This window comes from Pieris rapae, chromosome 15, assembly GCF_905147795.1.
Source record: "Pieris rapae chromosome 15, ilPieRapa1.1, whole genome shotgun sequence".
Classification (NCBI taxonomy): Eukaryota; Metazoa; Arthropoda; class Insecta; order Lepidoptera; family Pieridae; genus Pieris; species Pieris rapae.
Genome location: NC_059523.1, coordinates 714,375 through 735,389, shown reverse-complemented (window position 1 = coordinate 735,389; position 21,015 = coordinate 714,375). Strand labels below are relative to the sequence as shown.

At 33.5% G+C, this 21,015-nt stretch overlaps 1 protein-coding gene across 1 annotated transcript; it reads right to left on the bottom strand.

Moving 5' to 3' along the window:
* Nucleotides 1–111: 111 nt before the first annotated feature.
* On the bottom strand, nucleotides 112–20,087 carry LOC110998224 (lysosomal alpha-mannosidase-like). The gene is made up of 28 exons (XM_045631504.1): nucleotides 20,083–20,087; nucleotides 19,281–19,466; nucleotides 18,757–18,881; nucleotides 17,995–18,075; nucleotides 17,190–17,326; nucleotides 16,405–16,538; nucleotides 15,667–15,787; nucleotides 15,249–15,356; nucleotides 14,337–14,439; nucleotides 14,101–14,191; nucleotides 13,838–13,928; nucleotides 13,376–13,493; nucleotides 12,101–12,258; nucleotides 11,709–11,783; nucleotides 11,010–11,177; nucleotides 10,316–10,467; nucleotides 9,864–9,985; nucleotides 9,187–9,335; nucleotides 8,559–8,682; nucleotides 8,098–8,225; nucleotides 6,846–6,960; nucleotides 6,006–6,168; nucleotides 5,097–5,188; nucleotides 4,064–4,390; nucleotides 3,234–3,431; nucleotides 704–979; nucleotides 372–459; nucleotides 112–291 (listed from the first exon to the last, which is right to left on the bottom strand). The coding sequence occupies exons 1-28, from the start codon at nucleotides 20,085–20,087 to the stop codon at nucleotides 171–173; spliced, it is 3,756 nt and encodes a 1,251-aa protein (XP_045487460.1). The 3' UTR covers nucleotides 112–170.
* Between the last annotated feature and the right edge of the window lie 928 nt (nucleotides 20,088–21,015).

The window sequence follows — 21,015 nt, the reverse complement described above, 5'->3', positions numbered from 1 at the left end:
AAAGTTCCACAAATATGATACATACAACATAAAGCACGACAGAGACGGCAATACTCTTGTCTGAAAATCTAATATTGTCACTTAGATTAATGTGCAACGGTGTCATGAGAGTAAAAGAGACAAAACAATACCTATTTGACGTATCTTTGGTTATCTATATTCAATTTATTTTACATAACAAACGGCTTCTTTTCTTCAAACCAAATTATGAATGTACGTATCTGTGTAGGACGAAGCGATATGACATAGTCCATCTCTCTTTTGTCTTCCGAGCTGTCTTCATCCATCGATCTGAAAAAAGACTTATCAAGTAATCCCGATACAATGAGAGATCTAATCTTACTATTTTTCACGGAACGTTCCATCATTACCTTTTTCTCCGTAATCCAAGTGGAATTTCACCGTCATTTGAACTGTCAACTTTAAATTTGGCGCTGATAAATTCTCTTGGATTAATACCTAAAAATAAAATAGTATTAAAAAATCGAAAATAAATTGCCCCGATGCTAACTAAATTCAAACTTTATCATATTTCAAAATAAAATGATTTTCGTAATTTATTAGAAATCATTCCGTTATTTAGAAAACCATAATTTACATAACGTAGAGCCAAACCAGAAATTCGCGTTTATATCAGAAAATTTATTAATTATATAAACCAAAGACCATTTCAATTCTATGAACTATATATAAATGAAAGCACCTTTTCCACTCTGCTGGTCATCCTTACTCCATGTATCCTCATCATCTTCAAAGGATACATCTTTCTTAACCTTTTCAGTCACGAAAAACGGCATATCCGCGCCATTTGAATTTCGTCTCTTATTTTCGAAGATCTCAAAATTGCGACCGCTTTTTCCTCTTTTAGTTCTTCTTTTTTGTATTCTCTTAGCTTCCGAATTTGTTTCTTTTCTAAAATCAATGAACTCTTCCGAATTGGGATAGCGGAATCTTTTAAGTTTTTTGTCCATTTTCAAACCTGTGTATAATCAAAAAACTTTATTAATCAAAAAACTTTATTAATCAAAAAACTTTATTAATCAAAAAACTTTATTAATCAAAAAACTTTATTAATCAAAAAACTTTATTAATCAAAAAACTTTATTAATCAAAAAACTTTATTAATCAAAAAACTTTATTAATCAAAAAACTTTATTAATCAAAAAACTTTATTAATCAAAAAACTTTATTAATCAAAAAACTTTATTAATCAAAAAACTTTATTAATCAAAAAACTTTATTCATATAGGTAACCAATCAAGTAAACTTATGAATAGGGCATCGAGCCCGGGTTTACCCGGGCCGTAAAAACCCGGGTTTTCCCGGTTCTGAGGATTACAAAAAAAAACCGGGTTTCAATTTTTAAAACTCGGGTTTTCGGGTTTTTCGGGTTTTTTTTTATACTTTTGTTTTTGTTGTTTATTAAGTTTAAAGCACTTTGAATGCAATAATAAGTAAATTAAATAAAAATTCGCTTTCATAAATTATTATTTATGACCCAAAAAGTAGCTTCCTTGCTACGTTCCTACCCATAAACAAGACATGCAAGTTAAATGCGCGTCCATCTCAGGACATGAGAGAGGTGAACTGTGGAGCAGTTGAGAGGGGAGGGTGTATCGTTGCGCGGGTGATGAATACCGGCGCCATTTGAGACTGATGCCAACCCAAGTATGCAGGTTATGGTGTCTCATATGGCTGCAGTTTGGAATATGGAATTTCTCTTAGAACGTTCTCAAAATCACAAGATTTAAAGTACCTTTCTGAAAAGACCGGCAACAAATTACCAACTACTGCTGATACCGTTCGCCACATAATTCTCAAAGACTTTGATAAAAGGAATCTAGAAATAATAAACGAGATAAAAATTATACTGTCAGATGAAAAGAAGTTTTCGATATCATTCGATGAATGGACATCTATGAAAAATAGAAGATATATAGGGATCACTTTACATTCACCAAATTTTGCAAGGGATAGCAGTTTTCGAAATCTAGGTCTCATACGCATTCACGGGTCCATGAATTGATTGAGGCCAAAAGATCGAAATGCTCGAAAAAACCGGTCTACCCGGGTTTTGATTACTCTTAGACCCGAAAACCCGGGTTTTCAGAATTGAACCGAGTTTCGATGCCCTACTTATGAACGTCAACAGTTTTTTGTATAAGTGTACTTGGTTGTTAAATTGATTCTAAATAACTAATACAATTTTTTAGTAACTAATAATAAATTAATAATGAAAAGCTATTAAATTGTTTAACTTTGAAAAAACCTGACGAGTAATGGCTTAATGAATAAGTGAATTAAATATAAGTTCAGTTGTTTTAATTTAAGGTATAGCCCCATACTAATCGCACTCTACAAGCGGCTGGATCTGCTTTCATTGAAGCATTTGAACCTCAATGCACAATCGTGTCTGGTATCAAACCCCTATGTATTCAATGTCAATTTAGAATGATAATTATATTAAAAAAACATATGTGCAATTCACACATGGCAGAAGTGAAACCTTTAAAAGCAAAGTTTTTATAATTAATCAAATATAAATTAATCATTTTCCACTAACTAAATGTGTGTGTTCTATAAAAACAGTATATTTTAATGATACATTTTAATTTATAAGTTTAATATAAATCTTTAGTTTGGCAAAAACTAAAACAACGAAAGTTTGAAATTCGATCAAATAAAAAAGCGGCAGTAAAGAGAGGCTGTATAATGCCTCCTATCTCATTTTCTCCCACGTTAAATGTTATGAATTTATGTTTCTGTCTCTCTTTACCGCTGCATCCGGTTTGAAATCACGACGATTTTAAAGAAGTTTATCTATCTCATTTTCTCCCACGTTAAATCATATGAATTAATGTTTCTGTCTCTTTTTACTGTCGCTTTTCCGTTGCATCCGGTTTGAAATCACAACGATTCTAAAGAAGTTTCACTTCAATAATTATCTTTATTTCTTCTCTCACATATACATACAAGGTTACAATGATTAAAGCTAAGATGATAACATTTGAAAGTGTATGTGAGAGACTGGTCTCTGTAACAGGAGACCTGAGTGACAGATAGCCAGTCTCTCCACCACCGGACCGGAACACGTACAATATAATAGGTCATTGTCATAATATACAATAGAAGAAAAAAAGAAAACGCTAAAAGAAAAACAATGCAAACAGAGATGTAAAATTAAATTTGGTGTGTGTGTGCACATAATCTATGATTATGTCTATTTAACTTACCTCTAACCCGTCTTGCCTCTGCTGCTTCCTCATGACCAATCCAGACATCGTCGTGATTTCTCATGCCCCTCGAATGCCGTATCAACTCTTCAGAGAATCTTAGGTATGGTTTGTATTTCCTTTTTGGCTTTGAATAGTACATTTCTTGTATTGACCGTGTGATGCCATCATCAACATCTGTGTATCCTTCAGTGATATCTAGACGTTAAGTTACTGTTAAGTTTGAACGAATAGGGAGAAATAGATGCTTTACAACATACAAAAGAAATCTTTTTTTATTTATAAATATCAAATAATATAAAATATAAATAATAAAAAATCTACGTTTTGAAGCAACACTTTACAGATTTTTGAATTTTAATATAACATTTAAAGAAATCATCAAGACTTCAGATACTTTAAAGGCAAGCGGATGCTCGTAATTCCTTGGCCATGCCCGACAAAGCAAGACTGATTATTATTTGTATATGTACAAAGCTATAAGAATTTAAAGTTACAACCAGACTAATAGTAATCATCATATTATGGTGAACTATTTCGGTCGTGGTTGCTTAATGTGGTCACCCCAGTTCATGTATTTACACAATTAGTTTATAAGTATAAAAAATGTGCTTAAAATACCTGTCAACTACAAAGAAAAAAAAATCACTATTTCGAAAAACTTTAGTAAAATTTCACTGTTACCTAACTTGGAATGTTAATAATTAATAAGTTTACTATAATCTAGTTAAGGATTTTAGTCTGCTAGAGTGTTATGGACTAAACACTCATAGTTATATAATTCCTCTTCAAATCATTAGATCAAAAATGTCTTAAAGATTATAGGTTACCTGAAGTCTCTTCATAATCAATACTCTTCTTTTTGCCTCGTCTACTTAAAAATCCCTCTAAGGAATCCTGAACAAGTTTTTGCGAGTTCCACATATACTTCGGTCTTCTAGTAGTGATATCGAATCTGTCAAATCGGTTCTGCCTTTTTTTAATAGAAGCCGCCTTTGCCGGTTTCATCCTTGTTACATTTTTGGTCGTTTCAAATTCCGTTGTATTTGGAGTTTCGCGTTTTCGTCTATAATCTTCATATTTTAGATTTTTGTATCTTCCCTTTTCATTTTCGTAGTTGGCTGGCTTAATTTTTGTCTCTTCGTCTGAGTAGTGTGCTAGAAAGGTTTTCGTAATCTATAACTTTATCATGACATGAGTAATACTGCCTGTGCCAATCTGCGACATTCGCGGCGTCTTACGTCTTTCAAAATAAAATGTAAAGGTTATCCATTGGAATGTTAGTCGGCTGGATTAGGAATTTAGTTCTATATTTGTTTAAATGTTTGTTTTGTTTACGACGAGTCCATTGAAAATTAGTGTTGTTTGTGACGCATTTTTTAATAAAATTGATTTTTTTGTACTTTGTTACTTAATGTAAAAACTATACTTAACTTATAATTTTTATCCTATTAATCCAAGTAAAAAGTAATAAAAATGGACAATTTATATATTATAATGTATGTAAGAGAAGGCATAAGGAAAAAAGGGAAGTAAAAAATGGGTAGATGGTCTATCGACGAGATCGAGAAGGCTAACCCAGGAAAGAGCAAAATTGGATAAAATAGGGAAGGCCTATGTCAAAAAATACGTTATAGTAATGGTTCAATAATTGTTAAATTTTACGATTAATTTATTAGTAACGGTCAGAGAATAAAGGCTTTGTTTAGTGAACCCAAATAATTACGCATTTCTACTTGATACCGTATTGTAATAGAGAGCACACATGGACACCAGCTTCCCCACTAAGCTGCGGTTAAGGCGAGATTAACAGTTTGCTGTTAGTTATTCGAAACTCTTCTTGTTACTGCGAGCTATACTTACGATAATCTTTATCAGTTTTATGTCTTGCTTCGTGGATATAATCTGGATTGTCTTCGGGTAAGATTCCCTCGTCTCCACCCGCGTATACATATCTGTGAAGTTTTATTTCTTTTAACATTTTGAATCTCTGTAGTAAAGCTTTTAAAATTAACAAACACCGTGTAGTTCCGGCATAAATAATAAATCAAACATATCTTTTAAATATTCGAATGTAATGGAATGCCGATTGCTTTTTTTGGAATCTTGCTCCTGGCCTGAAGACCTTGACAGCTCAGCTCGAACTGTGTTGGCGAGCGGAAATGAGCTTTGCCCCACGACTAGCAGAAGGGCGTCCTGTGAGACTAGCGCGGCTTGAGCCATCGTGGGGTAGTCAATCGCCTGCGAGGCAGAACGAAAGCTCGCTATCCCCGGTGAAATTGGTGACTGACCGCCTGCCACGCTCGCAAGATGGTTCTTTAAACTCAATTCCTCTTATACAAGCGTCGTCTATATTATCGATAATATTGCCAACGACAGTGGATACTATTAAAGATACAATACCTTTATATACACTATTTAAGATAAATATACAATTAACAAAACTTTGCAATAGTAAGCTTTTTGTTTTACGAAGTTTCTTGGTTGTATTAATAAGTCGTGTATCTTCTGACGACTAAAACAACATATGATCGAGATGGTTGTGTTCAACAGGACATTCCAGAATTTGGTTCACTAGAACTGCGTTGAAATTTAGCATTGTTTTAAGACCTATTTTTATATTATTATTATTAACATTTTTTGTTTCTGTATTTGTTACTTTCGATATCTGCTAAAATAGAATGGTACTGTACTCTTTCAATAAGAGAGAAAGAGTGAAACTTTATACAAATAAATTTAACTATATCCGGATGCATGTGTCTTGTCCAATACCTGGTACTCCAGTCCATTTGCCTGGCCTCATCCAACCATTGGTTAGCACCCAGTGTTGTCTCTCGAACCATTTTGATTTTCAATTGCAAAAAGATCTTCTGTAATTCCACCGTTATATGAGAATTGCTTAATTCATCTGGCATTTCCTTATCTGGTTTATGTCCTGGAAATATTGTCCCAATGTACTGTACAAAATGTTATCGTTATACATTTTTGTAGGTATTTTTTTGGCAAGGTCGATATCAAGGCCCTAATCCGCATACAGAATGCGTTAGTATAAATCATCACAAACGGGGTCCACCACGTCATTAAGGCTTAGTTAAATTCAGTGGGGATTCAGTTACGCCTAACGATGATAACAAGTTAATTACTGATGATTTTTTCACTGAAAAATTAGTTAAGTTACATATAAATTATTTTTTATTAAGTCTATTAGGTATGAGGGTGTGCAATTGTTTAATCAATTACCATCTAAAATTCGCAATATTCTCGCGATTGACAAATTCAAAAAGGCAATAAAGACGCATGTAGAGCGAACATAGTAGACTGAAATTGGGACGGCTAATGGCGACGTGTATCTCGCTTTTTTTTATATATTATTATTAGTTTTTCATTTTAATAAAATACATTTTTGCATTGAGAAATAAAGTTTAAAGATATATTTTAATTAGTAATTAAAAGCGTAAACAATCATCGCAGACTCGAAGCCGATATGAATGCTTTAGTTTTTTCCACAATTATAAATTAAATAAGTGCCACTTAATTTTATTTTTTTGAACAATACAAGGGATATAAGGGTAAGGAATCTTAAAATGACTGTACATGCAACTAGAAGCCTACCTTTTTGCTTCTCCAGTGTATTTTCTAACCTAAGTAATACTGATCCACCTTTCCACGGCTCCAAAGTGACGATGCTGATATGACGAGGTAAACCATGTAGCCTAAGAGCTGAGTACTGAAATTTTATTTGTCTTGTTAATTACTTGGTGGCCTTGGTGGAGAGTCGTCAAAATATATAAAACAAAGTCGCTGTCTCAGTCCCTATGTCCCTTTGTATGCTTAAATATTTGAAACTACGCAACGGATTTTGATGCGGTTTTTTTTAATAGATAGAGTGATTCAAGAGGAAGGTTTATATGTATAATAACATCCATTAAATAGTGGAGAAGTACTATAATAATAACTTTGAGGTTTCTAATGTGATGTCGTAAATAATTAAATTTTTTCCGCTTAAATTGCAAACGCAGGCTGAACCCTACGAGTTTTATCAAAATAATGTACTAAGTATTGTACACATTGAAAAGGTCTACAGAAAAGTCCATGATGGTATATATTGTCTATCTCTTATGGATAACCCACATTTTTATATACAACGTTCACAGATTTTCTGTAGTGTATTTAGTATCAGCATTGCACCCGTGCGAAGCCGGGGAGGGTCGCCCATCTCAATCCATTTTTGACCATCTGAGATAGAGTTCTTAACCCAAATATTGATAAAAGTGTGCCAATAACCAATCAACAGATTGGTATTATATAGGAGATCGATCGACTGTCACGGTCTGATCTCAGATTGAAAACAATCTGAGATTGTAGATTAATTATTTATTCGGCATTAGTCTACCATACAGAATATAAATTGTCTTAAAAGGAATTTTAAACGGAAGTACATATATTATGAGTCACATCATTATCGGAAATTCTTATATTTTTTATCAAATTAATATTAATTATAATATTTCACGAAAATAATGATTAAAAGAATAATATTTTTTAGAGTTTAAGGTTTTCTCGATTTTGAAAAACTATAGTACTTAACCTTGATTGCCATAAGTACTTCAGATATTTTTTTTTTATAATTAATTTCAGATAAATTCTTGGCTTAGCCCATTTTGACTTTATGAAAATAAATAAATATACCTAATGGCTACCTCGCGTTCTTTTTCTTGTTAAATGCAGACAGCATGAACGAGCCTATGACCCGTCCTCACTGAACCTTTAACTCACCTTTTTAAATAAATGGGTCATGCAGAGTAGAGACTTAGCCCTAAGTGTGAAAGAAGAGGAAGGAGTCATAAATATAAATATCGAATACCCGTTTATTTCTAACATTCTGCCATTTTCTTCTATTGATCTTCTCTCCCGGAGTCATGAAAACCCAGGGTTCATACAACCACTTCCTTGAATGATGTGCAGCTCGTTCACTGAAGGACAAATCGTCAACTAAAACAAATTTAAACTAATTAATTTTTAATCGAATTTAAAAACGGCTCCCTGTTCTAAATACAATACGTCGGTTATTCAGTGCATACAATAGACTAACTTTATTCTTTATAACACAATGACAAGCACAAGTTTAGCTCACATTACACAGACTAGATGGCGCCAGTAGGTTCATTTTGATACAGTTACAACACCTGGTTCTATAGTTAAATCATAATCGTGCTACTATTGACACAAATATTTTGTGTCAATCAAAATCAAAATCAAATCAAAAATTTCAAAGATTGACAAAAAATATAACAAAAAATAACACGAATATTTTTGGTTATGTACCTTCCTGGGTGTTACCGAAGTAAATTCTATGTCTGCCCTTGACGACCAGACCCACACCAAATGCTTCCTCATTCAAGGTCTCTTCAAGACCGAAACCATCATCAGTTAGAAGGCGTCTGTGTACCTGTGCGTTAATAAGTAATCGTAAAATTTCATATTTATTTATAGATATGATGATTATAGATATATCATATTCAAAAAAACAAAGTTCCTAACTTAAATGTTATTTCACTACTTAACATTATGGCATTTTATATAATAAAACAAACACAAAAAATAATGTTAAAGGCCGGCAACGCATTCGCGAGCCCTCTGCCCGACGACGGCCCAAGCTGAGGTCCGAGTCTCGCAGGCGACGCCCATGTGTTAGTGGCGGGATAACGCCCGCATAATTAAATATCATGTCATTTTACCACCCAGTGACTATTATACTTAAAAGTTACAATTTATGTGGTGTAAAGTATGGGGAAGTCGAAAATAATATTAACAATCACGCGTAATACCAGTCCCGCATCGTAACGTTTTACCCCAAACCCCCCCATTCGTTACATAATACTTGAACGCTCCCTTACCATAAAGCTACAAATGTTTGATAGATAAAGGTGGGAAAAAAGCTATTACACTGTACCATTAGTTCAATTTCACCATCATTATAAGATGTCCCGCCCTGAGCTCTGTCAGTCAACACACAGAGACCGACGCTGCCATTAGCAGAATCTATGCATATACGAGAGGTCACGGGGTAGAAGCAGGCAGATATTGACTTCTTTTGGTGGCCTGAAAATAATGAATTTTTAGAAAGAGGCAGAGATTTACCTATTCTAATTTTGAAATATCAGCATCTAGATTATTGATGTCCATCTATATGTATATAAAATTCTCGTTTCAATATGTTAGTACTCCTCCGAAACGGCTCGACCGATTCCTATGAAATTTATTATACGTATTCATTATATAGAGAAAAACAACCTAAAATCTTTTTATTCCGGAGAACCAAACAGTATCTGGGGTAGCGATGCAAAATGATCCATGTTGGTATATACTAAATATGTAGGAGCAATGTGATGGACCCGATTTCCCCCTGTTACATAAAAAAAAATATAATGGAGTGCGGCGGATATTTCGTCAATTACCTGATATACCTGAGAGTATAGCTATCTATATATATGTTTTAGAGAAAAAATAGTATTTTATAATCATCATCAACATCTATGGCCCAAGAACCGTACTTGTCTAATAAAAATATTCTCCGCAAACGATTTTAAAGATTAAAATTAAAAGATTTTAGTCGAGAAAGACACTCACTAGCCGTCTCATTCCAGCAGGTTCTCTTCATCATTTGTCGTCCGTTCGAATCCGTGTAAAACTCTCCATTATTGCTTATATTTGTTCTAAGTACGCTTACTACTTCTTTACCTACGTCCGTCCTATAAAAGAAATTAAGTTTACTTTAAGCTCAAAAAGGCGAAACTTTAGGCGGAAAATCTCATCTTTTTAGACTTTTATAACTTAAACTGATTTACATATTGTAATGAACACATTACTAACTTTTAATCATGCAAATGAGCATAGCATTAAATTATATAATTGCATTATATTATATTGTGTATTCTGTTCTGTAATCTACTCTACTCTACTGTACTATACAGTACGGTACGGTATTATACTATACAGCACTGTATTGTATTGTACATTGCATAATAAAATCGTTACTAAGTTTTGGTATAATTACACAGATTTTTGTTACATATACTCACCCAATAGGCACTGGACCAACAATCCATTCTAGTTCAACAAACTCCTCGCCCCGGTAAAGTCGAATCACTTGTGTGATCCAATCGGAAAAACGCTGCCGAATTTCTTTTATTAACGAACCTCGTATAGTGTGAAATGTCACTCTCTCCGTTACCTAAAAAGCACAGAACTTCTATGGAAACGCTATCACAGTTTTTTTCAGACCTTTAACGAATGGAAGATTTGAAAGAAGATTGATTTTTGTTTAATTAGTTTTTTTTACTTGTAATTGTTTTGTTTAATATTTGTTTTGTTAAGTAATTGTTTTGTGTTGTTTAAGATCTGGTCTCTTTGTGCATGTCATGTTTGCCTATAAGTGCCTGTCACATTAAAAATAGTATTTTGTTAGCAAACTTTTTATCAGTTAAAAAAAGGTGCTGCTCTCCTTGAAACGTAAGGGGAAGGAGTATCGACATCTCTAATGGGTCGGAATGCCCCAGTTAACGTCTAGAAGTTGTATATTACAGGTTAGAGTAAGTTTGTTTGGGCGCTTATGACGTCATGGCATGGCGCCACGTAACTAAGATTCACAAATCGCCAGCAGGCAGCCTGATCACCTATATTAAGATGATAAAGTAAACATATGAGAATTGTGGCCAATATTATATATGCAGTATAACTTTAGCTAAGTTTATCAGGACTAATTGAGCGGCTCACTGGTGTAGGTCTAGTCTTCTCAGGCCTAAAGCTGTAAGTTCCTGATTGGAGACCCTGCTGGCTTTGACTGTAGAAGTAAAAATTTTGGTCCACTAGGATCTTGACTCCGTCGACATGCTGTATGGACTCAAGAAGACCGCTTTTCTCGTTTACTGTTAGTTTTATATACTGAAATAAAATAATTTCGTTCTGAAGAAACATACATATTTTTATGAAATTATCGATGGTGGCGTCTACTGTACGTTATATTAAATCAAACACATAATACAAACATCTATTTTGTTTTAGCTTTAGTAGACTTCAAGGACTAAAAAAATATAATAGATTTTTTTGAAATAAGGTATAAAAATGTCGAGAAAAATATAAAATAAAATCAAGTATATTACATAAATAATATACACAATATCGATACTGTGAATTTACTTTGGAAACATATAGATATATCGATAGTGTCTAAGACAGCATTCGTCCTTGATAACAGGGATCTGTGCAACAGACTGGGTCTGACCGCGCCGTCGACGCCGTCGCACATATCCCATAGGAGCAAAGAAACCTTAGCTCTTAGAGCACCCTTGGGTTGCACACTACCAGTACTCAGTTCAGAGAAGACCAACGGTGCGCCCTCTGGTTTACAATTATTTTTTATCAAATCATTTAAATTTAAAAGTATATTAAAAATGTGAGCATTATTAAACTCACCTCATTGGATATAGATGGCGCTACTTCAGAATCTGCGTCGGCCTTTAACTGTTTTTTAATAAATGCACCTTCTGCCTGTTAATAAATATTAAAGGTATAAATGGCCAATGAAAGTATACACATTTTACAGTTTGTTATTATCCAGCGACTGCTTTGCGGTGAAAGTAGTAGAGATGTGACCACGGATTTGGTTTTATTACTAAAGAAAACATTGAAACGCATAATATCCCAGCATACGAAAAATAAACTCGTTGAAAATAATATCGTTTTCTTTCGGACTATTTTCCGAATTTCTATTGTTGTCAAAAAAATAAGGTAAAGCTATTATTACAAGGGTACATTGCATTAAAAAATTAAAGCTAATTTGGCGTATGTATACTGTTAATAATTACCAGCTGATCGCGTATAGGTGAAATATAATATGCAGTGAAACCCAGTGGAGGTATATTTTCCGCTTCGAAGCAGAGCTCTTGTATCGCTGTTGACTTTCTTCCAGGAAGATTGATCACTGACGCCGGAAGAGGGACCAGCTGGTACTCCACCTCCTCGTCTGAAAGGAGACAGGTGTAAACAGAAGAAAGACAAAGTATTGTTGGCCTAGTGGCTACAGCGTGTGACTCTCGTCCCCGAGGTTGTAGGTTCGATCCCCAGCTGTGCACCAATGGATTTTCTTTCTATGTGCGTATTTAACATTTGCTGGAACGGCGAAGGAAACCATCGTGAGGAACTTGTGCTTTAGCTCCAAAAAGTCGTCGGATTGTGTCTGGCACAGGAGGCCGATCACCTACTTACTAGATTTCCAATGTTCATGCAATAGGTACAGAAACTTGAGGCTTAGACCTAAAATGGTTGTAGCGTCATTGATGCATTCATTATATTTGAAAGGATGTAAATGGGCAGTTAGACATCTGCCAAACATATAATATTAACATTTAAAAACTACAATACCGAACTTAAAACTACAGTAAATAAGTAGATGAATTTAAAAATACATATAAGTAAAATATATCAAAGAATTATTGTTATAATTGGGTCAATTGATTCTTAAATGTAAATAGAGGCGCGGTAAGCACGACAACATATGTATAGTCTCACGTATGACCAAAATAATTATGGTGCGAGATCTAAAAATGACGTCATTTTCATTGTGAAAGAATGTAAATCATTTAAACGCGTGTGTAAAGACGATGGTGCGTCTCGTTTTCTTGTGATTAGAGAAGCAAGTCGCGTGTCATCAAACCAAAGGCTACATTAATAAAACGTTTTATGTTTATGGTACCAAGATCTTTACGTAATACATAAAGCAGTAGTACAAATTGTTTGTATTGAAAACGGATTTTTTTAATAAATTGCATACAAAATTAATGCCTTCCTTGAAATTGGTAGCTTTAAAACATTACACATTTATTAACAATCTTACGCATTTCAACGTATCCTACGTAAAAACGGAAGACTTTGTACCGTTAACATGTCAAAGGGAATTCTAGTGTAGATATAGCACTTTTTTTTAAACTAAATATCCTTTCTTTATTATGTAATGACAAAGCTTTTTCTTTCTGTGAAACAAATGCGTATACGTTTGTGATTAGATAGTCGTAACTTTTACTTAAAATAATAATTGTGTTTTATAGAAAATTTAGTAATTGAAAATAAATCTGAACACATACCGTTAAAATCTCGTATGGAATAGTGCAATGCGATCGCTGGTAGCCGAATGTGGTAGTATGTCTTGAAACTAAGTTGGTTATACACTAGTAGTAGGATCGAATCTTGCGTTTCTGTAAACTGGATTATATATTGAGTATAGTTTAGAATATTTTATTTTAAATAGAATTTCTTCTGTCTACCCCAAACCTTCGTAGACATGTACACTTATGAACGTCAAGTTTTACAACACACACGTGCAAAGACGATATTTTTTACGTTGTTCATATAACTACAATTAATTGGAATCGTGTGTCGACTGCACATGTTAAATATTACGCAGAAATCGAGTTTGCAAATACAATTTACCATAAAGATGAATGAAATGATTGAACTGATTTTTAATATTATTAAACTACAAATATTTACGAATATCCCTTCCCTAAGAGCTAAGCAGACGAAAAATAATTGTTTCATATACTTACTCGGCACTGACTAATATTAAGCTGATGGCAGACAATGAATTGCTGGTTTGTCTTTGGACGTCTGCTTCCACCCCACGATGGTGTTAGAATACTAAAAAAACTAATCTGTTATTTCCAATTCTTAAAATACCTTCCTTCCATTCCTTTTCATCATGAATACATGTTTGTTTATATTATTCTTATAATTATACAGGACATACACAGGATTTTAACAAGATTCTTTGATCTTACTAATAACAATAATTTATTATTTTTAAAATTACCTTAAAAATTGCGAAACCTTCTTCGTGCTGCCATCAATAGCCTCGGAAACCAGCCTTATAAAGTCGTTGGCTACATGATGTTGACTGGTTCCTGAAAAGAAAACTTCTATAGTCGATGCTTTCAACAGTAGCAAAATACATTCATATATAAACGAAATTAAATTTCTTTTTCTAGAGAAATTTTTAACAATTATAGCTATATTTTTGCATCATTCCATGTCCAATTTGGAACATACCTGTGATAGCATCATGGTGTAAAATTAGGCCTACGGCGTGTCTTAATAAATGAAGTTCGTAAAAATCGCTCATTCTTGATAGTACCGTCAACTGCTTCACCACCTATAACATTTCATCTTTGACAAATAATAATCCAAATTTAGATTTATTTTCAATTAACTTACGACACTACAAATGATGATAACAACTGTCTGTTCCTTACATAAGTTATTTCAGAAATAGTAAAAATCCTGTAGTAATTGTGTTTCAAATACTACGGTCCGGTCCTAGTCCGGTCAATCTAGACCAAAAAATTTAAGTGAAGGTACATAAAACCCCAACAAGCTGATAATCAGTAAAATTGTTCAAAACATAAAATATTATAAATAATATTTAAATGTTCCTAATCATTCTCGTGTATAGAATTTTTTTTATCCAAAATCTAAGGTCAAAACATTTGATTTTCGTGATTTTCAGAACAACAATAAAATTTTAGGTCATAGAATTATCTGTAAAATGTGTCGATACTTTTTTCCTACGAGCCACCGTTTCTGAGATATAACGATTCAAAAAGTTGTTATCGTCATAATAATATGTGCGAGTACGCAACGTATATTTATCTCTAGAGTTGTTATATATTAGGTTGTTTTATGATTATGATTATTATTATTATTATTATTATAGTTTTTTCCATTCACGGGAATATTGGGGAACTTTTAAATATTATTTATAATTATGTTTTGAACAATTTTACTGATTTTCAGCTTGTTGGGGTTTTATGCATTTTCGAATTACTAAATCGACCGGACTAATAGTAGTAGTGTATCTAATTTTGGTTCTGATAATACTTTTAGATTTCAAAGTAACTTTGCAAATCTACTTAACCTATCAAATTTCCGGAATTATAAATTCGGTGCGAATATTTCTGTTACCTGTAAGAACGCATGTGCCTTCACAGCTAGATATTTGATACTAGGTCTAGATGTGTAGAAGCCAGTCCAATATGTGTTCGCGTCACTGCCGTATGGAAAATGGTCAGACTGAAAATATTTCACATTATTATCTTCAGTAAACTTACGTAACAAAGCACACTTACGAACGTCAACAAAAATGATGTAACATTGATTCTAAATTTATATTTTTTACCAGTTCTTAGAGTGGGCAAGAAGAACTGGTAAGAAATTAAAGGTATATTATTATCTATATAGAAGAAAATAATAGAGAAGGTTACATATATAAAAGAGAATGGAGGCTTTTACAAAAAATTTTTATTGATTATGTATATTTTTCAATTTGTAGCCTAAGTTATTTATTTTGTATGAGAATTTAACTTTGTGTTTTAAAAAGTACCTTTTCAGTATAAACAGCCTTATCTCTCTTTCCATACAAATAGATAGATTTCAAATAACAAGATGGCGTCGAGTAAAATATATTAATATCTGACATGTTTGCTGGATGTGTGTTGACATGGCTGAAATCAAAATATATTTTTTTAACACTTCAACAAACGATGTTCACGTGCGGCAGCGCTGATTTAACTCCCATGTCAAAATCCATTTGACATTCACAAGTTTGAGTCCTACCGGAAGTGTTTGGGAAAGTTGTCTCCAATTGCGTCCATCAAAAACGTGTCTCTCACACCCAAATACAAATAAATAAAATTAATTGACAAGTCAGAGATGTAATCCATCTACTAAATCATTTCATTTCATTATTCATCAAATATATATATAGTAGTAGTATATTTGATGAATAATATGAATATATATATATATATATATATATATACATACATCCTTTCCTTAAACACATTGAATGCTTAAATAATGGACACAAAGTACTAGCCGGATACCAAAACTTTTTACAGCGTATTTTGCGTATAAGTGGTCGGCGTAGCACATTGGGTGTCGAAAACTCGGATCCGAGAGCTAGGGATGGCAATGGTTGAAAATTAACGGGACGCTCGCACGAATCCGATTGAGCGGCACGCTACCACTCGGATCCGAGAAAAGAGCGCTTAATGTGTTAAAATTTCAGCAGTCTTGTTCACAACAGTGTTTACAAAAACGATTTAACGTGTTTACGTACTTGATAAGTTTGTCAATATTCATGAACCAGTTACTCGCGCTCTGATAGGTGAAGTCACCACCCATCATTACCATAATGTTGTCATGGTCGTAGTATTTTGCTTGACGCTCGATTTGGGAAATAAAGTCGTTAACCTGAAGATAATCAAATACAATTAATATGCAATTATTACGTCTGGCAAGAGTAGGTATATTGTATTTCTACAGGATCTGTAAAACGCAAAATGGTGATTTTTGTTATAAGGTAGGGGCAAACGGGCAAGGGAGGCTTATCTGATGTAAAGTAATACCACCGCCCACAGTCAATGCTCGCGAGTGTGTTTTAAAAATTAATGCCAAAGAGCTCGCGAGTGCGTTGCGGCGCTTTTAAGAATTGGCAGTTGGTACGCTTATTTCTTGATGGACCCTAAGTGAAATAGGTTCGGAACCACTACATTGGGCAGATGATTCCAAATACTGGTGTTGGTGGTGGTGTTGTTGTTAGTGGTTAGCGGCAAAAATTGCCCTAAAAAATGCTCAGTTGTGGAACAACGGACGTCGAGGTGATGCGGGTGGAGTATTGTAGTCTGCCTCGCCGTCCGATACTCACTCTTTAAATGTTGCATCTACAGCTAATCCCCCCTTTTAACATTTCAAACTATGAACATAACTGTAATGCCACAATCCGAATGAAGCCTTATCATCGACATTAGCTATTATAAGCTATTATTATTACAACCATTTCATAGCTTAATCATGTCCAGCTTATTAATCAATACCCAAATGGAACAAACTAAAATACCTTACCCGTTTATCAGCATTATAAACCCTACTGTCAGGGTCTTCGACGATTGGTTCATCGTTACACAGGAAGTCGAAACAGAAACCATCGGGTGCATTGTAAAGGTTGTATAATGTGTGTGTCATTATGTCTGACATTTTGCCTGAAAATTAATTATTACTTTATAACCAACGCATATCATATTTGATATCAAAACGAACATTGAACTGGGCAACCTTGCCGCTTCCTGTAGAGAAGGATATAGGAACAGATTTGACATTTTTAAATTAAAAATTAATTAAAAACAAATGTTTTAATCGAAAATGTATCAGCTAAAAGGTTTCTTTATAAATGAGTTTATCATAGTATTTTTATTATATATATCTCTTTCTCTTGTCTGGAGCTCATGTCTGAGATTCGTGGTCAGCAACCACGCATCTAGAGCTATCTGCTTCCGCCGGTTTCTGTCCAGTATATTTTTATTATATATACAACGACCAATATTTTTTATATATATTTCTATTATATCGTGTCATTCAAATCTTATAAAAATAATGAAATACATCAGTGGCGCTATAACCTTTGAATAGGTCTGGGCTTTACATTAATGTCTCAATGTAATAGGTAAGTAGGTGATCAGCCTCCTGTGGCTGACACACGCCATCGACCTGCAAGCCGGTTCCTCACAAAGAAGACAGGGATGAGAGCACGCTGAAGCCAATAGGCAAACACTGCTCTTAAGCAACAAGACCATATATTTAACAAGTGTTACAGACACATGCTGTTTGGTTCTAGAAGACAAACATTCGTTAAGTATCTGGAAAACCTTACCTAGAACATCGCTCCCACGCCACATGAACTCCATTCTGTCCTCTTCTATCATGGCCTCTCTTTGTTTATGATCTACTCTACCTGTAAAAGACCACTTTCGAAAATATATCATGCGGGACTAATTTGTTTATTGCAGTCAGCTTTTACGCCAAAATGTGAATTTTACAAAAATGCAAGGTAATAAAAAATATTATGAAATTAATTTTATACTTTGCATGTACTTTGTTGAGAGAATGTGTTTCCTGATAAATTAATTTTAATGAAATTATTAACAATTTAATTTATATATCAATTATTTCAATGATTTATGTTTAATGTGATATATTTAAAGTTATATTGTTGAAAGCAATTTTGCAGCGTTAGACAGGAATCTTTAGCCTAAAGATTGCAGTTGCAGTTGCAGTTGCAAGTTGTCGATTTGAAATACATACGTCGAAACACAATTTCAATGTAGAAGTCATGGTCATATCTTTTTTGTCGAAAAGTTTAAATAATGCCACGTAAGTAGGTATCATACATACATTACACCATTTTTTATTTATCAGACTATTTATTCTCAATTTAATATATATAATATTTATTTGTGAATAATAATTATAGGAGCGATTTTTTTCCTAATTGATGAGCAAATATTGACTGCCTCTATTGACGTACAGTTTTTTAAAGTTAATTTTTTTAATATTATTTCTATATGATTGTTGGAGTGTGAAATAAATGTTGTATGTTGTGGCTGGATAAATATATTTAATTCCATATGGTTACCTATAAATAGTCCATCGTAACCCATCTGGGCCAAAATAGAAGCATGTTCCCTCGAATGCCCATACGTGTCTATCTGCCATCCAGCCCTCGGTTTACCACAAGGACCTAAGGTGTCATTGATTTTTCTGAAACCAAATTGCGTACGGTATTTACAATATTCTTAACCTACATAACAATAATTATTGTACATCTATATAAAAACAAATTCCCATTTTTCTTGGTCACCGCATCACGCGTAAACTACTGGTTAGAGTTCGCTAATCCTTTTTTTTGTGTTTGTTAGATCGTGTTTAGAAAATAATAAAAGAAGAAAATTGCGGGGAAAATGAGAAGATTAAGTCATCAACAACACCTCGTTTCTGAAGTATTTTTTAAGACAATTATCGGGTCTGTCGGGTCCGCTAGTAAGCAATATATATGTAAAGAAAGAAGAGAGGGAAGAATACGGAGTTTGAACTTAAAGGTTAAAATGAAAGCCAAGAAGCAATAGATTCGATTCGATTTAAAAATCCTGGTCCACACACCTTAACCCCCAAGTATACTGATCGAGGATATGCAGATAATGAGAAGTCGCTTCATCAGCCTGAACCCAGCCACCACCAGCAAACTGGATCCTGCCTTCCGCTACCAGGCTCCTGAAAGTGGCTCGAGTAGACCCACGCTGTTCTTTCCACCATCGCCAAAAGTATGCCGTCTCTGAGAATGTAAACCTGAAAAATGCCACTTAATAAGGACTTAAAATGTAGCTTAGTTATGTGCACTCCTGTAAAAGAGTTTATTTATACTCTAATGATGGCATTTGGTAATAATATATTGTTTTACATGTCTGCACTTTAGAGGGCTTAAATAATAATAATAATAACTTATTTATTTTTCTCCCTTAAACATTAACAATAATAATTAATAATACAGTGACAGTATTGGGAGACTGGTTTCCAAACTAGGTAAGAACCTGTGATATGGATAACCAGGCTTCCATTCCCTAGCAATAATAAAATATATATAAAAAAGTATTGATAATCATTTTGGCGCCTGGTACATACTATCTACCGGTCAAATCAAATCGAAATTCATTTATTCAGTTTAGATGCGTCTCAGGGCATGCTTATGAATGTCAAAAACGTTTACAAAATTTGCGAAAGAGCAAAACTACGCCATCCGTTCGCTAAACTACCAGGAGGCCTTTTTCTGAGAAAAACGGGCAAGAAACTCAGCAAGTTTTATCCTCCCTCTATATAACAATAATTCAAAGAAAAATGTTATAAGCCACAGCGTCATTTAAGTTACATAAGTAAAAAATAAAATAAAATCTGTTCTGTGATTTACCACATTCACCAGTGAACCCCAGATCTGGTACTTTCCTCGCTTAACGAATAAATATCGCAATATAGCGAGGTAACTCCAAGTGCCAACATTAAAGGTACACTGCCACAGGGATCAAACTTTTTAAATTTGTTTTAATTTGCTATATATTATAATATGTAGGTCATGAATATTGTAAATATTTAGTCATATTAAGGTTCCATTATGAAAATATTTTTTTTTTATTTAAATTCATTTAAAACAATTATATTTATTAGTCATGAATTCAATAATAATAAATGAAAAAAAAATATCAGAAACGGTAAACACGATAAGGAAACAAGCAAGACATTTTCCTGTTTGATTGAAAATGATATAAAGAACCGTATATGGTCATAGAGAAATATTTTTAATTAGATTTTTCTCTCGAAAAAGAAAGAGAGCTCTCGCTTGAAAATTTCTCTCATGAAATTAAAAGATTTCCCTACAGGTGTTCTATTTAAATAAACTATATTTGTACTTTCGTTTAGTTACAAAAACAGCAATAATCAAAAAATTATAAATAAAAAAATATAATTGTTAGATCTAAGTTTGCTATTCAATATTTACTCACTTCCGTCTCTTGTCATGCAACAACTCTGATAGTACAGAGTGGTATATCATCTGGACATTTGCGGTACTTATTGATGTCTTTGCTAAAAAAATAAAAGCAGTTTAATTTTCTCTTAAAGCCATACGTTATATTTAAATGGCAATTGAAATTCACAATAAATTGCCAGAACCAATTGCTACTACCCGCGCTGTTTCTCCCTATTCATGCGTGGATGCTGCTCTTACCGCTCAGTGGTTTGTGTGTTAAACATGTGTATTACACTGTGACGGATTTACAAATGCCGCCCTTGTCTTAACAAATCCTAGATTTTTAGACTCCAAAAATTTCATTCGAAACTGTAAGCT